The sequence below is a fragment of the Phoca vitulina genome, unplaced genomic scaffold (genome assembly GCF_004348235.1).
Source record: "Phoca vitulina isolate PV1807 unplaced genomic scaffold, GSC_HSeal_1.0 scaffold13, whole genome shotgun sequence".
Classification (NCBI taxonomy): domain Eukaryota; kingdom Metazoa; phylum Chordata; class Mammalia; order Carnivora; family Phocidae; genus Phoca; species Phoca vitulina.
The window spans coordinates 47,416,688-47,432,511 of NW_022589716.1; the positions used below are offsets into that span (position 1 = coordinate 47,416,688).

The 15,824-nt window shown below is 40.0% G+C and overlaps 1 protein-coding gene across 5 annotated transcripts in view; it reads left to right on the plus strand.

The window, feature by feature from the left end:
• TXNRD3 (thioredoxin reductase 3) overlaps positions 1-15,824 on the plus strand; it is a 62,945-nt gene that overhangs the window by 33,525 nt on the left and 13,596 nt on the right. For 4 of the 5 annotated variants that reach the window (XM_032412074.1, XM_032412071.1, XM_032412075.1 and 1 more), the window contains 3 exons: positions 5,434-5,510; positions 6,105-6,261; positions 10,090-10,197. In XM_032412074.1, coding sequence (XP_032267965.1) covers positions 5,434-5,510; positions 6,105-6,261; positions 10,090-10,197 — 342 coding nt within the window. Of the gene's footprint in view, positions 1-5,433; positions 5,511-6,104; positions 6,262-10,089; positions 10,198-10,600; positions 10,826-15,824 lie in introns of those variants that run through there. The other variant, XM_032412072.1, reaches the window with a different exon arrangement.

Genomic DNA, 15,824 nt, shown 5'->3' on the forward strand with positions numbered 1-15,824 from the left:
ATTTGCAAATATCTTCTCCCATTCTGTCGGTTGTCTTTTGGTTTTGTTGACTGTTTCTTTTGCTGTGCAAAAGCTTTTTATCTTGATGAAGTCCCAATAGTTCATTTTTGCCCTTGCTTCCCTTGCCTTTGGCGATGTTTCTAGGAAGAAGTTGCTGCGGCTGAGGTCGAAGAGGTTGCTGCCTGTGTTCTCCTTTAGGATTTTGATGGACTCCTGTCTCACATTGAGGTCTTTCAACCATTTGGAGTCTATTTTTGTGTGTGGTGTAAGGAAATGGTCCAGTTTCATTCTTCTGCATGTGGCTGTCCAATTTTCCCAACACCATTTGTTGAAGAGACTGTCTTTTTTCCATTGGACATTCTTTCCTGCTTTGTCAAAGATTAGTTGACCATAGAGTTGAGGGTCCATTTCTGGGCTCTCTATTCTGTTCCATCGATCTATGTGTCTGTTTTTGTGCCAGTACCATACTGTCTTGATGATGACAGCTTTGTAATAGAGCTGGAAGTCTGGAATTGTGATGCCGCCAGCTTTGCTTTTCTTTTTCAACATTCCTCTGGCTATTCGGGGTCTTTTCTGGTTCCATACAAATTTTAGGATTATTTGTTCCATTTCTTTGAAAAAAGTGGATGGTATTTTGATGGGGATTGCATTGAATGTGTAGATTGCTCTAGGTAGCATTGACATCTTCACAATATTTGTTCTTCCAATCCATGAGCATGGAACGTTTCTCCATTTCTTTGTGTCTTCCTCAATTTCTTTCATGAGTATTTTATAGTTTTCTGAGTATAGATCCTTTGCCTCTTTGGTTAGATTTATTCCTAGGTATCTTATGGTTTTGGGTGCAATTGTAAATGGGATCGACTCCTTAATTTCTCTTTCTTCTGTCTTGTTGTTGGTGTATAGGAATGCCACTGATTTCTGTGCATTGATTTTATATCCTGCCACTTGACTGAATTCCTGTATGAGTTCTAGCAGTTTTGGGGTGGAGTCTTTTGGGTTTTCCACATAAAGTATCATATCATCTGCAAAGAGTGAGAGTTTCAGTTCTTCCTTGCCGATTTGGATGCCTTTGATTTCTTTTTGTTGTCTGATTGCTGTGGCTAGGACTTCTAATACTATGTTGAATAGCAGTGTGATAGTGGACATCCCTGCCATGTTCCCGACCTTAGGGGGAAAGCTCTCAGTTTTTCCCCATTGAGAATGATATTCGCTGTAGGTTTTTCATAGATCGCTTTTATGATATTGAGGTATGTACCCTCTCTCCATATACTCTGAAGAGTTTTGATCAAGAAAGAATGCTGTACTTTGTCATATGCTTTTTCTGCATCTATTGAGAGGATCGTATGATTCTTATTCTTTCTTTTGTTAATGTATTGTATCACGTTGATTGATTTGCAGATGTTGAACCAACCTTGCAGCCCAGGGATAAATCCCACTTGGTCGTGGTGAATAATCCTTTTAATGTACTGTTGGATCCTATTGACTAGTATTTTGGTGAGAATTTTTGCATCCATGTTCATCAGGGATATTGGTCTGTAATTCTCCTTTTTGATGGGGTCTTTGTCTGGTTTTGGGATCAAGGTAATGGTGGCTTCATAAAACGAGTTTGGAAGCTTTCCTTCCATTTCTATTTTTTTGGAACAGTTTCAGAAGAATAGGTATTAATTCTTCTTTAAATGTTTGTTAGAATTCCCCTGGGAAGCCATGTGGCCCTGGGCTTTTGTTTGTTGGGAGATTTTTGATGACTGCTTCAATTTCCTTAGTGGTTATGGGTCTGTTCAGGTTTTCTATTTCTTCCTGGTTCAGTTTTGGTAGTTGATACATCTCTAGGAATGCATCCATTTCTTCCAGGTTATCTAATTTGCTGGCATAGAGTTGCTCATAATATGTTCTTATAATTGTTTGTATTTCTTTGATGTTGGTTGTGATCTCTCCTCTTTCATTCATGATTTTGTTGATTTGGGTCATTTCTCTTTTCTTTTTGATAAGTCTGGCCAGGGGTTTATCAATGTTGTTAATTCTTTCAAAGAACCAGCTCCTAGTTTCGTTGATTTGTTCTACTGTTCTTTTGGTTTCTCTTTCATTGATTTCTGCTCTGATCTTTATTATTTCTCTTCTCCTGCTGGGTTTAGGCTTTATTTGCTGTTCTTTCTCCAGCTCCTTTAGGTGTAGGGTTAGGTTGTGTACTTTGAGACCTTTCTTGTTTCTTGAGAAAGGCTTGTATTGCTATATACTTTCCTCTTAGGCCTGCCTTTGCTGCATCCCAAAGATTTTGAATAGTTGTGTTTTCATTTTCATTGGTTTCCATGAATTTTTTTAATTCTTCTTTAATTTCCTGGTTGACCCATTCATTCTTCAGTAGGATGCTCTTTAGCCTCCATGTATTTGAGTTCTTTCCGACTTTCCTCTTGTGATTGAGTTCTAGTTTCAACGCATTGTGGTCTGAAAATAGGCAGGGAATGATCCCAATCTTTTGGTACCGGTTGAGACCTGATTTGTGACCTAGGATGTGATCGATTCTGGATAATGTTCCATGGGCACTAGAGAAGAATGTGTATTCCATTGCTTTGGGATGGAATGTTCTGAATATGTCTGTGAAGTCCATTTGGTCCAGTGTGTCATTTAAAGTCTTTATTTCCTTGTTGATCTTTTGCTTAGATGATCTGTCCATTTCAGTGAGGGGGGTGTTAAAGTCCCCCACTATTATTGTATTATTGTCAATGTGTTTCTTTGCTTTTGTTATTAATTGCCTTATATAATTGGCTGCTCCCATGTTAGGGGCATAGATATTTAGAATTGTTAGATCTTCTTGTTGGTTAGACCCTTTAAGTAGGATATAGTGTCCCTCATCTCTTATTACAGTCTTTGGTTTAAAATCTAATTTGTCTGACATAAGGATTGCCACCCCAGCTTTCTTTTGGTGTCCATTAGCATGGTAAATGGTTTTCCACCCCCTCACTTTCAATCTGGGGGTGTCTTTGGGTCTAAAATGAGTCTCTTGCAGACAGCGTATCGATGGGTCTTGTTTTTTAATCCAATCTGATAGCCTTTGTCTTTTGATTAGGGCATTTAGCCCATTTACATTCAGGGTAACTATTGAAAGATATGAATTTAGTTCCATTGTATTGCCTGTAAGGTGACTGTTACTGTATATTGTCTGTGTTCCTTTCAGGCTCTCTCTTTGCTTAGAGGACCCCTTTCAATATTTCTTGTAGGACTGGTTTTGTGTTTGCAAATTCCTTTAGTTTTTGTTTGTCCTGGAAGCTTTTTATCTCTCCTTCTATTTTCAATGACAGTCTAGCTGGATATAGTATTCTTGGCTGCATATTTTTCTCATTTAGCGCTCTGAATATATCCTGCCAGTCCTTTCTGGCCTGCCAGGTCTCTGTGGATAGGTCTGTTGACAATCTAATGTTTCTACCATTGTAGGTTACAGGTCTCTTGTCCTGAGCTGCTTTCAGGATTTTCTCTTTGTCTCTGAGACTCGTAAGTTTTACTATTAGATGTCGGGGTGTTGACCTATTTTTATTGATTTTGAGAGGGGTTCTCTGTGCTTCCTGGATTTTGATGCCTGTTTCCTTCCCCAAATTAGGGAAATTCTCTGCTATAATTTGCTCCAATACACCTTCTGCCCCTCTCTCTTTTTCTTCTTCTTCTGGGATCCCAATTATTCTAATGTTGTTTCGTCTTATGGTATCGCTTATCTCTCGAATTCTGCCCTCGTGATCCAGTAGTTGTTTATCTCTCTTTGTCTCAGCTTCTTTATTTTCCATCATTTGGTCTTCTATATCACTGATTCACTCTTCTGCCTCATTTATCCTAGCAGTTAGTGCCCCCATATTTGATTGCACCTCATTAATAGCCTTTTTGATTTCGACTTGGTTAGATTTTAGTTCTTTTATTTCTCCAGAAAGCGTTTCTCTAATAACTTCCATGCTTTTTTCAAACCCAGCTAGTATCTTTAAAGTGATGATTCTGAACTCTAGATCCGACATCGTACTAATGTCCGTATTGAGTAGGTCCCTGGCCGTCGGTACTACCTCTTGTTCTTTTGTTGAGGTGATTTTTTCCGTCTTGTCATTTTGTCCAGAGGAGAACAGATTAATGAGAGAACAAAATGCTAACAGGGTAACAACGTCTCCAGAAAATATACTTTAAACAAATCAGAAAAGACCTTCCAGAAAGTGGTCGCTTTTCTGTTCAGAGAGTTGTTGCTATTCTTTTCTTTGATCTCCTGTTGAGTTTGTAGGTGTTCAGAATGGTTTGATCCCTATCCAGCTGAATTCCTGAGACCAGATGAAATCCAGGTCTCCTACTCCTCTGCCATCTTGCTCCGCCCCCTCTTCCTGTTGAGTTTTTTATTGGAATTATATTGATTATATAGACCAGTTTAGAAGAACTGACCATCTTAACAATATTGAGTTTTCCAGTGTGTGAACTTCATAGATCTTTCCATTTATCTATTTGTTCTTTAGTTTCTCTCCACAATATTTTATCATTTTGCTCTAGAGGTCTCTTGTGTGTTTTGCTAAATTTGTCTCTAAATATTTCATGTTTTTAAGCTATTTTAAAATGGTATTTTAAATTTAAAAATTTTCAATGTTTAGTTGGTAGTATATAGAAATACAAATGATTTTAGTATGTTGACCTTACTGTAGATTCTTGGGGTTAACGTCTGCATATAAAGTCAGTTTTGTTCTTCTTTCCAGTCTGCCTGACTTTTATTTCTTTCTCTTGCCTTGTTGCACTGGTTAAGTCCTCCAGTACAACGTTGAATAGAAATTGCTTGAGAGTGGGCATCCTCATCTTGCTCCTACCTGAGAGGTGAAACATTCAGTCTTTCATCATTACTAGGATGTAAGCTGTAGATTTTTTTTTTTTTTACCAATGCCTTTTAACAGGTTGGGAAGTTTTCTTTTATTCTTAATCTGCTGAGGACTAAATTAAAATTAAAATCCTCAAATGATATTAAATTTTGTCAAATTCTTTCCCCATATCTATTGGTTAATGATTAAATTGTTTTCTCCATTATTTGGTTAATATGATTAACTACATTGATTGATTTTTGCATATTGAACCAAATTTGTATTTTGGAGACAAACCCCAGTTGGTCATGATTAATTATCCTTTTTAATGGCCCTGTCTCCAAATACATTACATTCTGAGGCACTGGGGCTTAGGACTTTAACATGTGAATTTAGTGCAGGGACATAATTTAGCACATAACATAGAGTTATTCAGGAATATTTGCATGTGTGTGACTTAGTAAACTGTCTTTCAAGGAATATTTCATTTAAGCTGTCAACTTTATTGGCATAGGGTGTTCATAGTATTCTGTTATTGTCCTTTTAATGTCTAAAGGATCTGTAGTGATGTTCCTTCTTTCATTCCTGACATTGACAATTTGTGTTTTGGATCTCACTCTAAATATAGGTTTTGTTAGCAATTGGTCGTGACTCCTGCACAAGGAAAATAGGTTTGGAGAAGATTGGTGTCAAAATCAATGAGAAGTAAGTACACGTGGGATCATTGCACTGTTGCTGCACAAAGCAAAATGTTTCTACAGATCACCTCTTGGAAATTCTCAGTTAATTACTAAGATGCAAAATTTTAATGCTGTAAGTTTATTTCACAAGAAGTACTGTGCCAGCTCTGTATTAATCAGTTTTTTTCATTAATGAATCAGTAACTCTTTAGTGTGTGCCTTAAAGAACTGATACATTAAACAGTGATTTAAAAAAATAAACTGTGGAAATGTCCTCACCCACTTTCTGATTTAGAATTAATTTTTATGTTGTTGGTCAGGCAAGGAGAAAAATTTCAAAGCTCTAAGTGTGACTCTGGGGGAAATCTGGACCTATCCTTGGCATCCAAAAAATGAGTATGGTTTCACCAACCAGAAAGGTGTTTTTTTTGGAGCTAGAGAAACCCTTATGATTCGAGCCATTGATCTTATAGACATTAATGACCTGAGGTGCCTCTCTTCTTAGAGGGAGGTCTTTGCTCTATGTATTTAGTCATTTTCTCTTGGAAAAGTTGGTGTTAGTCATCCAGCAGTACAGAATGAGTCATAATGTATTTGTTTCCTTTCCAAAATCCAATAGGAGTGGCAAAATACCAGTAAACGATGTGGAACAGACCAATGTGCCCTATGTTTATGCTGTCGGGGATATTCTGGAGGGTAAACTTGAGCTCACACCCGTTGCCATACAGGCAGGCAAGCTGCTGGCTCGCAGACTTTTTGCTGGCCATTTGGAAAAGGTGAGTTTCCTGCTTTTGAGATGATATCTAGATCAAAATTGTGATTAAAAAAATCATTACAAAGAATACTTGTGTACTTGTTTTGCAAGTAAAGGGTTCATCACAGATAAATTAGTATTTAGTAATAATTTTCAACAAATATCGTTTGAGTGTCTCCTGTGTGCAGGATGTCATGCTAGGTGATATACAAAGGATTGGCATGGTTCCAGTGCCAAGGGGCTTCCCAGGAGAGTGGAGGATCATGAGTAATGTAAGACAAGGGGCAGTTAGTTGTAACTTATTGGGCTGGTAAAGGCATCCCAGATGGGCAGTCACTGGCCCTGGCTTCATGCCTGCTGGTGTGTGAACCTGGGGAGGTTGTTTCACTGACTCTGTGCCTCAGTTTTACCTCTGCCAAGTGTGAAGGTGATGATTTCTACCATCTCCTGCACTTTTCATTGTCTTCAATCAAAGATGTGGGACAGGCTTTGTAGGATGAGTAATTCAAAACTGAGGTAGCACAGGGCTTTTCTGGTAAGTAGATAATGCAGATGCAAGCACCAAGCTCAGCAGGACTGTGAGTAGTCTGTTAGAGTTCCCAGCTGGGGACGTCGTGCTCTACTCCATGAGAGCACTGTGGACGTGTGGAAGTGTAGGCGGATGAAGGGCCTGGGTAGGGGTGAGGAAAGCTGAATGTTTTGTCCTACACAAAGAATCGTCCCTTCTATAATACTTAGAGCATTCGGGGTGTGTGCGGGCAGAACACTTGGGGATAGAGGAATACAACTGGGAATGAGGCTACAAAATTCATTTGGTGCCAGCTCATCAAAAATCTTTTATGCCACAATAAAGAATTGGAATGGACTTCTCTAGGCAGTGGGAACTGTTGAAGACCTTTACATCCTCCATCTTTCTGTTTAGAAAGATGTCAAACCACAGGAAGAATAGGAATAATCACCCATATTACCCTTTCATCCACATTCCCCAGTTATTAATATTTTGCCATTTGCCTCTCTCTCCTTTTCTGAATATGTATGTATACAGTGCGTGCATTTTTTTTCCAGAGCTTTTTGAGGTAAGTGGCAGGTCAATGACATTGGCCCCTATATACTTCAACATGCATCTCCTGAGAACAAGCATCTTCTTCCATAACCACAGTTTCATTATTCTATCTAAGAGATTGGACAAAAATGTGATACTGTTCAGATTTCCATTAAGTGTATGCACATGCATGTGTTTGATTCATGTGGTATGTTTAGCTCTTCTGACTCTTAAGTCTCTTTTAATCTGAAATGGTCCCCCTGTCTTTATTTACCTGCTTGTTTTGTTTTTCGTGACTTTGATTTTTGATGAGTCCAGACTACTTTCCTTGTAGAATGTCTCCTATTCTGAATTTCTCTGATTGTTTTGCATGATTAGGGTCAGATGAAATGTTTTGAGTATGTCTTCTTCACAAAGGATGCTGTGTTCTGCTTATTATGTCACCTCAGGTGCCTCTTGAGGTCATGAAGGAAGACCTTGAACGTATGGAGGCATTGCTGCATGGGGGCAACGAGGATGCAGCTCTGCGGGCATCAGTGGGTGGGGCCCAGGATGCTGAACATTACAGTGTGGCAATGCAGTTAGCATTTTGGGGTGTATGGAGGCAGAGTAGTTGCCAAATGCTTTAAGAAGTTAAGGTGGCCGTCGGGTGGAGAGATCTGAAGATGCAGCAGTGTGTTTAGGGTATGAAGAAAGAAAGAGCTTAATTAAAGGTACAGGACTAGAAGGAAGGCAAGAAGGGCAAGATTAAGTCAAGTTCAGGTGGAGGAGATGGTTTAAGATGTGGAGAAAGTGTTTTAGATGAAAGGGAGGAGCATTGAGGAATTTCCTGTTGATTATTCTTAATTGATAGGAAATGGGAGATAGAGGCATCCTTTGAGAATGAGGCTTTCCCTGTAAGCCATGGGACCCAGGGTCAGCTGCTGGTCAGTACAGCTGACCCTTGAACATCGTGGGTTTGAACTGTGGGTCCACTTACGTGTGGATTCTTTTCAGTAAACATGATAGAGTGCTGTAAATGTATTCTCTCTTATGATTTTCTTAGTAACATTTTCTTTTCTCTAGCTTACTTTATTGTGAGAATATAATATACAATATATATAACATAAAAATATGTGTTAATCAACTGTTTACAATATTGGTAAGGCTTCCAGTCAAAAGGTAGGCTATTAAGTTTTTTGGGGGGGAGGGGTTCAAAAGTTATATGTGGATTTTTGACTGAATGGGGGGTCAGCACTCCAACCCCCACATTGTTTAAGGGTCAACTGTAAATGGATTGATGTGTATTTGCGGGCCTAACAGAAGTCAGAAAATACTAAGATTATCCCTATGGTTATGTGGGTTTTTTTTTCTAGCCATGTTGGAAAAAAAAAAATGCTTGGCTTACCCATGATTTGCAGGTTTGCAAATGTGAAGTGGTATTAGAGCATCTAAGTTAAAGATTCTAGGCTGATGTACATTATACATAATCCACCTCATTGATGTGGGGATACCTGGCAGTGCTTTGATTTGTTTTCGTTTGGGGTAACAAAAAGTAGAAACTTATGCACACTAGGCAGACTGAAGGGTTTTTTACAAGGATCCTGTGAATTAGTAAGTTGAAACACTGACTTAGAACAAGCTCCATGCTAGGGCTGGGCCACACTGCATTCGGAGCTAGAACTGGGGCTGGGGTCACAGCTGCTCTGGGGCCCCGGCACACAGGTGGGGGTTTCACAGGGTGCTCTTCCAGTAGCCTTACTTGGCTATAGCTCCACAGGTGCATTTCTTCCTGTCCCACTACCACTGGGGGATTCTTCCTTTGCTTCTAGCTCATCTTCCTGCAAAAGAAAGAATTTGATTGACGTAGCTCACCTTTTTCTACATAGATTTCTGGCCAGCTTACACATTAGCTTTCTTTGGGTTAGAGGTCACCCTTGACCTAATCACCTACAACCTGTTGGTAGGGTTGGGGGGACATGTAGTGCTATGGGCAGTGTGGCCCCTTGAGGGGCTACTGATGGGCAGGCCTGGTGACCTTCATCTCTGGTTGTACCCTCCACCCTTTCTCTGCTCCTGCACACTGCTTTCTCTCCATGCACGGTTCTAATGGTGCTTGCACCAGTGTGTTCCAGTTCTCCATGCTGTCACAAAGACACTCTCTTCCAGGGAGGGATGCCACTGGCGCTCACATTCTCTTTCCCACAGGCAGGTGCATAGAGCTGCTGGAAGAGGCATGTAGAGCTCAGAGTCTGCAGTCTCCCCGCGATGTCCACTCACGCTCTGCCTCAGTCTCACAAGGGCTCTATGGGGATTCTGTCGGAACCACAGGACTTATGAGATCCTGGTCCCCATGTTAGCTGCCCCGCTACACTTATGCCATCTCCCCTTGATGGTCCAGGGCATTCACCCATTCCTACACTGTTAAACTGCTTCTTTGCTCATCTCCTCTGTGGCAGTTATGTGAATGGCCAAGGGTGGCCTCAGCTTCCAATGAAATGGCGTGATTCTTGGTCACCTGGTAGAGGTGCTTCGGGGGAGCGGGGTCCGGAATCAGGGGGATGGAAATGAAACATTTTAGAGTGCAAGGTTGGGGCTCTGGGAGAGCCAGTCCCATTTGTGGGCCACTGGCCAGGGTGTGGTCTCTGCTCTGGAGTTGGGCTCACCCCCTACTTTTAGTGTAACTACAAATTCCCTAAAGTGGTGAAATGGAAGAATCAGTCACATTGAACCAGACTTATTTATTTTCCTCTTAGAAATGTATGTAATGTAGATTTTTGCTGTGAAAAGTGTCACAAAATAAGCGGATGTAATTTGTTTATCTTTCAGTGTGATTATGTTAATGTTCCAACTACAGTGTTTGCTCCTTTGGAATATGGCTGCTGTGGATTGTCTGAAGAGAAAGCTATTGAAGTGTATAAAAAAGAGAATCTCGAGGTAAAATTGTGTTTTACTGTTTACTTTTTCAGAATTTCTCTTTGAATCAACTGACTTCGCAGTCACTTTTTGTTTTGCAAGTTACTGTAATGATTAGAGTGTAGGAAATCATATTCCTATTTTAGGAAAATCAGAAATTAAGTAATTTAAACCTTATTTCTCTAGCTAATAATAATAATACAGTTGGGGAAAGGGGGACAAAAGATGTATGCATTAGGACTTTCGAGTTATAAGTGACAAATGTCTATATGAGTAGCTTATACAAGAAAGCACATGTTATTATAAGACTTTGTGGAATGCAGGAGTATATACATGCAAGGCCTTAGGAAGGGAAGAGAACCAGGAACTGCAACACCATCTCAACTCATGTGGGCGTGCAACTTGTTCTTGTTTCTGCATGCAGACTTTCTTTGCCTCTGGAATGCACCTAGCAGCCAAAATGTGCCCTTTCTTCTACAAACAAGTTTATTCAATAGTTCTGGTCTTAAGAGGACTCACTGTTTCTCAGTCTCAGTTCTGAATTATGGAAGAGGACACCTGATTGGTCTGAGTTGGATCAGCCATCCACCCACTTCCATTCAGCATGGCCGGAGTCAGGTTCCTGTCCCATCAACATGGGGCATCTGTGTTGTGGATGCGCTCAGGGTGGGGAGGGTGGGCAGTTCCCAGGGTTGTCAGCCTGTTGTGGGCTGTAAGCTGTCAGATTCCCAAAACGATGTCCTTGGCATACATTTATTTCCACCTCCCCTTCACCCCTGCCCCATCAAATCATAACAAACTTACAAATATTTTCTTACAGTGTAATTTGATGGGTAGTTTGAGTGGCTTTTTTTCTGCACACCATTCCAACATAGGAGGGATAGGGAGAATTAAAAAGAGTTGGAGGATTATTAGTACTTGATGTTTTCAACAGAAAAGATTTGAAATTTCATTCCTCTCCCTTGAAGTCATGTCAGTTAATGGCAATTCGTTGAAATCACAGCATTAGTTAAATGGCCTGATGACTAACTGAAGCTCTTATTTATATCTCTGATACTGGGAAAATGAGTGATTAAAACTTTATAATGTTATTTTAGATGGTTGTTTTCAATGAGAAATGTATGTTTTAGAGGACATTACTTGATCAATGTTTATAATTAACTCTTTGTAATAATGAGCCGTTTTTTTCCTGCAGTGGTGAACTTTTTACTTGAGTCTTGGAAAATTGATGGTAACAATTATGGATTTAACACTTAGTTCTAAAACTTTTGAAATTAACGAGAAATTAAGATAGAAAGGCAGGCACATGAGAGGAAGCATGTAGAAGGCTATACCCCAGACATGGGAATATCTTTATAGGAAAAAAGCTCCCTAGGTTTGTGGGGTTACTTTAGGTCTTTTTCCTAAGCTTCACTGCAGATCAACTAACCATTTCCTATATATTTATGTAGTGATTTGTTTGTTGTGTTTGACAGGACCAGAAATTTGATTTATTATTTTTTTTAATTCCTATTATGAAGAGATTTGAGGAAGCCTCTCAAAAATACATATATAATATTTTTTCAAAGTGAGAAAATCAAGGTGAGAAGAAAATGAGGGTAGGAAAAATTAGGATGGTGTTAGAAGAAGGCAAATTTGTCAGTTCACAGAATTCATGCCATAAAGTCACATAGACTGGCTTTACAATTAACCTAAAAATCTACCTCCTACTATCTGACTAGAAGAGGGAGAATTGACAAGAGATTTCTCAAGTTTTTACAAAAGGCGCATTGAGATATGGTGAATAATGGCCTTAAAATATCCCCTTGGTAAATACAGTAGTGGATTTTATAGAACTGTTTCTTATTAGATCCTGAAATGCAGTCCCGTGGCCTAATGCCACAGTGCAGTATAATAATAATAAAAAAAAAAGTAGTTCCTGAAAGGGCCAAAGTAGGGCTGTGCTGATGTGCTGCTCTCTGGTGACCTGACTTAATACAAAATTGTTGAGTATCTAGAACCAAGGTTTTAACCTGTTTTAATATGAATTGCTTTGAGAATCTAATGAAATTTTTGGTTCCCAGGGAAGACCCCCTCTACATGCTGGTGTACCTGAGAACCATCCTTAATTCCTCCTTGTTGGTCATCATCAATAGTCAGTTCACCAGGAAGTGCTTACCAGTTTGACTCCCAGAGTATGTCTTGTGTGGACCTACTTATTTCCATCCCCGCCCTCCCTGTCCCATGCCAGTCCACCATCAGCTCTTGCCTGTAGCCTTCCTCCTGGTCTTCCTGTGTTCACTCATGGCCCACTCCAGTCTGGTTATCACACATCAGCCAGAAGAGCTTTTAAAAACACAAATCAGTCATGCCATTTCCCGGCATAAAGCTTTTTAATGATTTCCCAGTGCTCAAAGAATACAACCTGAACTCCTCACTTTGTTCTAGAAAACTCACCATGTTCTTTCCTATGGCACAATCTGTGGGCTTCTAGTTTCCTTCGCTTATTACAATGATATGGAAAAGCTCAGGGAAAACACCCCTGCCAACACTAGGGGAGATGTTACCCAAAGGAGACCAATAAAAAGAAACCATTGTTCTTCCCTCAGTGCCGTGATTCCATACCTGATACTCTCTTAGGAGAAGAGACAGAGATGAGAAAGAAAGAGACATCGGGATTTCGTTTGGGGAAAAAATCCCAGGCTCTCTTCCTAGTGAATACATGTTACTTGGAAGGAGGGATTAGGGGAGTAACACCTGCATTGATTGTTACGATCACATTTGAGAATCAAAAGCACTCTATCACTGAACTACCAAATACATTGGCATCAAAAGAAGCAGATGACTGAGAATAAAGTTAATGACCTAGGAAGGGTTGAGATAAAGTTGATGGGGTGCCTGGGCGGCCCAGTCGGTAGGCGTCTGACTCTTGATTTCAGCTCAGGTCATGATCTCAGGCTCAGCTTATGATCCACACCCAGCATGGAGCCTACTTAAGATTCTCTCTCTTCCTCTCCCTCTGCTCCACCCCTTCTCTCTCTGTCTCTAAAAAAAAAAAGAAGAAGATGATGATGATGATAGATATGGGTAGACGAGGATGATCCAACATAAATATAATTCATACCCCGCCGTGGAAAGTCTAACAAGTGGTACAGACGTGGTATTCTGAAATATGGTAGAAGAAAGCATCCTAATATTAAAGAAGAACTGAATCTGAAGATTGAAGTAACATACCCTTTTCTAGAAGAAACCCAATGTAACATGATCGACACAAACATGTTCTAGTTAAGCTAGGTATTCACAAGGGCAATGAACCAGTCTGGCAACATTCAGTGTCAAAGACAATAGAGTGATGTCAATAAACTTCTGAGGGAAAGGGATCTGCTTTTAAAATAATCTCTGAAGGATGGGGGGATAGTAAAGGAGACAAAATAGCAATGACATTTTGGGGAAAAAAAAAAAAACAGATGAGTGATAAATAACCTAACATCAAAAAAAGATGATAAGCTGGTAAGGGAAAAGTCAAGAAACCAACCTGGCTTTACATCAGAGTCATCAAAGGCTCAAAATTTAGTGACACCATGTACATCTGGAGGGGATGTAGGGGCCAGCTGACATCAAGCAAACCAAAAATCCATTTAAGAAACAGTGAGACTGTCACCTGCGGACACCCTACAGAGCACTTCCCACACACTGGCAAATATCTGGAAGGTTATTTTCTGGAGATGGTTAAAACCAAAAACCTCTTGATTAGGGAGCACTGGGATCAAGTGAAGGCAGGATCCAGCACAATACTGAAGTGAGCAGATTCATACTGAATCTTACTCTTCTTCCACTGAGCTTCCAGAACTCTGGCAACCAGCCCTTTACCCTTCTCTGACCAGAGGTTGGTAGAGTCTTATTTCTCAGGGGACTCTGACAAGTCCATAGAGAAACACCTAAAGATACTGAATAAGGGTCCCCAAATAAACTTCCCAGTTGGATGATTGGACAGTGAAATTCAAATTCAATAAGCTATAAAAATGAGCTCACAACTTTCAAACTTTGGGAAAAAAAAAACACTTTGAGGCATAATTTACTTACAGCAAGATGAAAATTTTGTGTGTGTGTACAGTTTTATGAGTTCAGACAAACAGTTGTGAAACCACTATTAGAATCAAGATAAAGAACAGTTTCATCACCCCCAAAATCAAACATCTTTTTAATCCCCAATATTTAATATGAGCAAAAGTTATCAGACTTGAAAGAAACAAACTGTACATATGCACAGAAATACTGTATTATACTCATGAACAGAGACTGGACATACCTTCAGAAGTAACATTTAGAGAACCAACAGATAGCTGTGGAAATGCAAAATATGATAGCAGAAATTAAAAACCCATTGGATGGGCATTTATCCCAGAGAAATGAAAACTTCTATTCATCTCCATGTGTACATGATTGTTTATAGCAGCTTTATTCGTAATAGTTACAAATTGGAAAAAAACCAAAATGTCCTACGATAGCTGAATGTCTATACAAAAGGTGGTGCATCCACACCAAGGAATGCTACTCCACAGTTAAGATGGTTGAATAGGAGTGCTATTATGGAAAATGGTGAAATAGGAAGCTGTAGGACTCTATCCCTTCACTGAGACCACAACTGAACTGGCAGGAAGTGTTTGAAGCAGTTCTTCTGGAACTCTGGAATCTAGTTGAGTACTTCCAGTAAGGAGAGCTTGAGGAGGAGGCTGGGAGCCTGTGGTGGATTTTTGTGTTTCAGTAAAGGCCAGTGTCCCACAAACCCAGCACTGTAGTTGCACGGTTGGTGGCCTCTACTCCTGGTACAGCTTGCTGGTGCCAGAGTGGGCACTAAGAACTTTGTCCCCCAGAAATCAGGGCAATGTTTTGACTGCCCATCCCTGCTTCTGATGGCTGAGGGGTTGGCACCAACCTCCACAAACTGAAGTGGCTTCCCTGCTGTGGTGGGACTTCAAGAGAGAGCACTCCCTTCTCCCCCCCATTTTGGGAGTCAGACATTTAAGGACATCTTTGTCAGGTCCCTGGCTGACCTCAGGGACAATGGACCAGAAACCACAACAATGAACACCCAGTATGCAAAAATAGTTTGGAAAAGTCATGCATGGATGACTCTAGCTCTCAACAAACAAAAAACCAGCCATCTCTGAGGTGTGGAAATATGTAATTTCCAGGGTTGCCATATTATAATACTCAGAATGTCCAGGCTCGAGGAAACAAACAAACAAACAAACAAACAGAGTATATATATTAGTTTGCTAGGTCTACCATAACAAAGTACCACAAATTGGGGCCTTAAACCACATAATTCTATTGTCTCACAGTTCTAGGGGCTAGAAGTCCAACATCAAGGTAGTTGACAGGGTTGTTTCCATTTGATTTCTGTGAAGGAGGATCTATCCCATCCCTTTCTCCTAGTTTTTGGTGTTTTGCTGGCAATCTTTGTCATTCCTTGGCTTGTAGATCTTACCTTATATTCACTTGAGATTCCCTGTTAGTGTGTGTATCAGAGTATCCAAAATTTTCTTTTTATAAGGACAACACTCACATTAGATTACGAGAACCACCTTACTCTAGAATGACCTCATCTTAACTAATTACACATACAATGACCCTAATTCTTTTTTTTAAATAAATTCTTAGCTTTA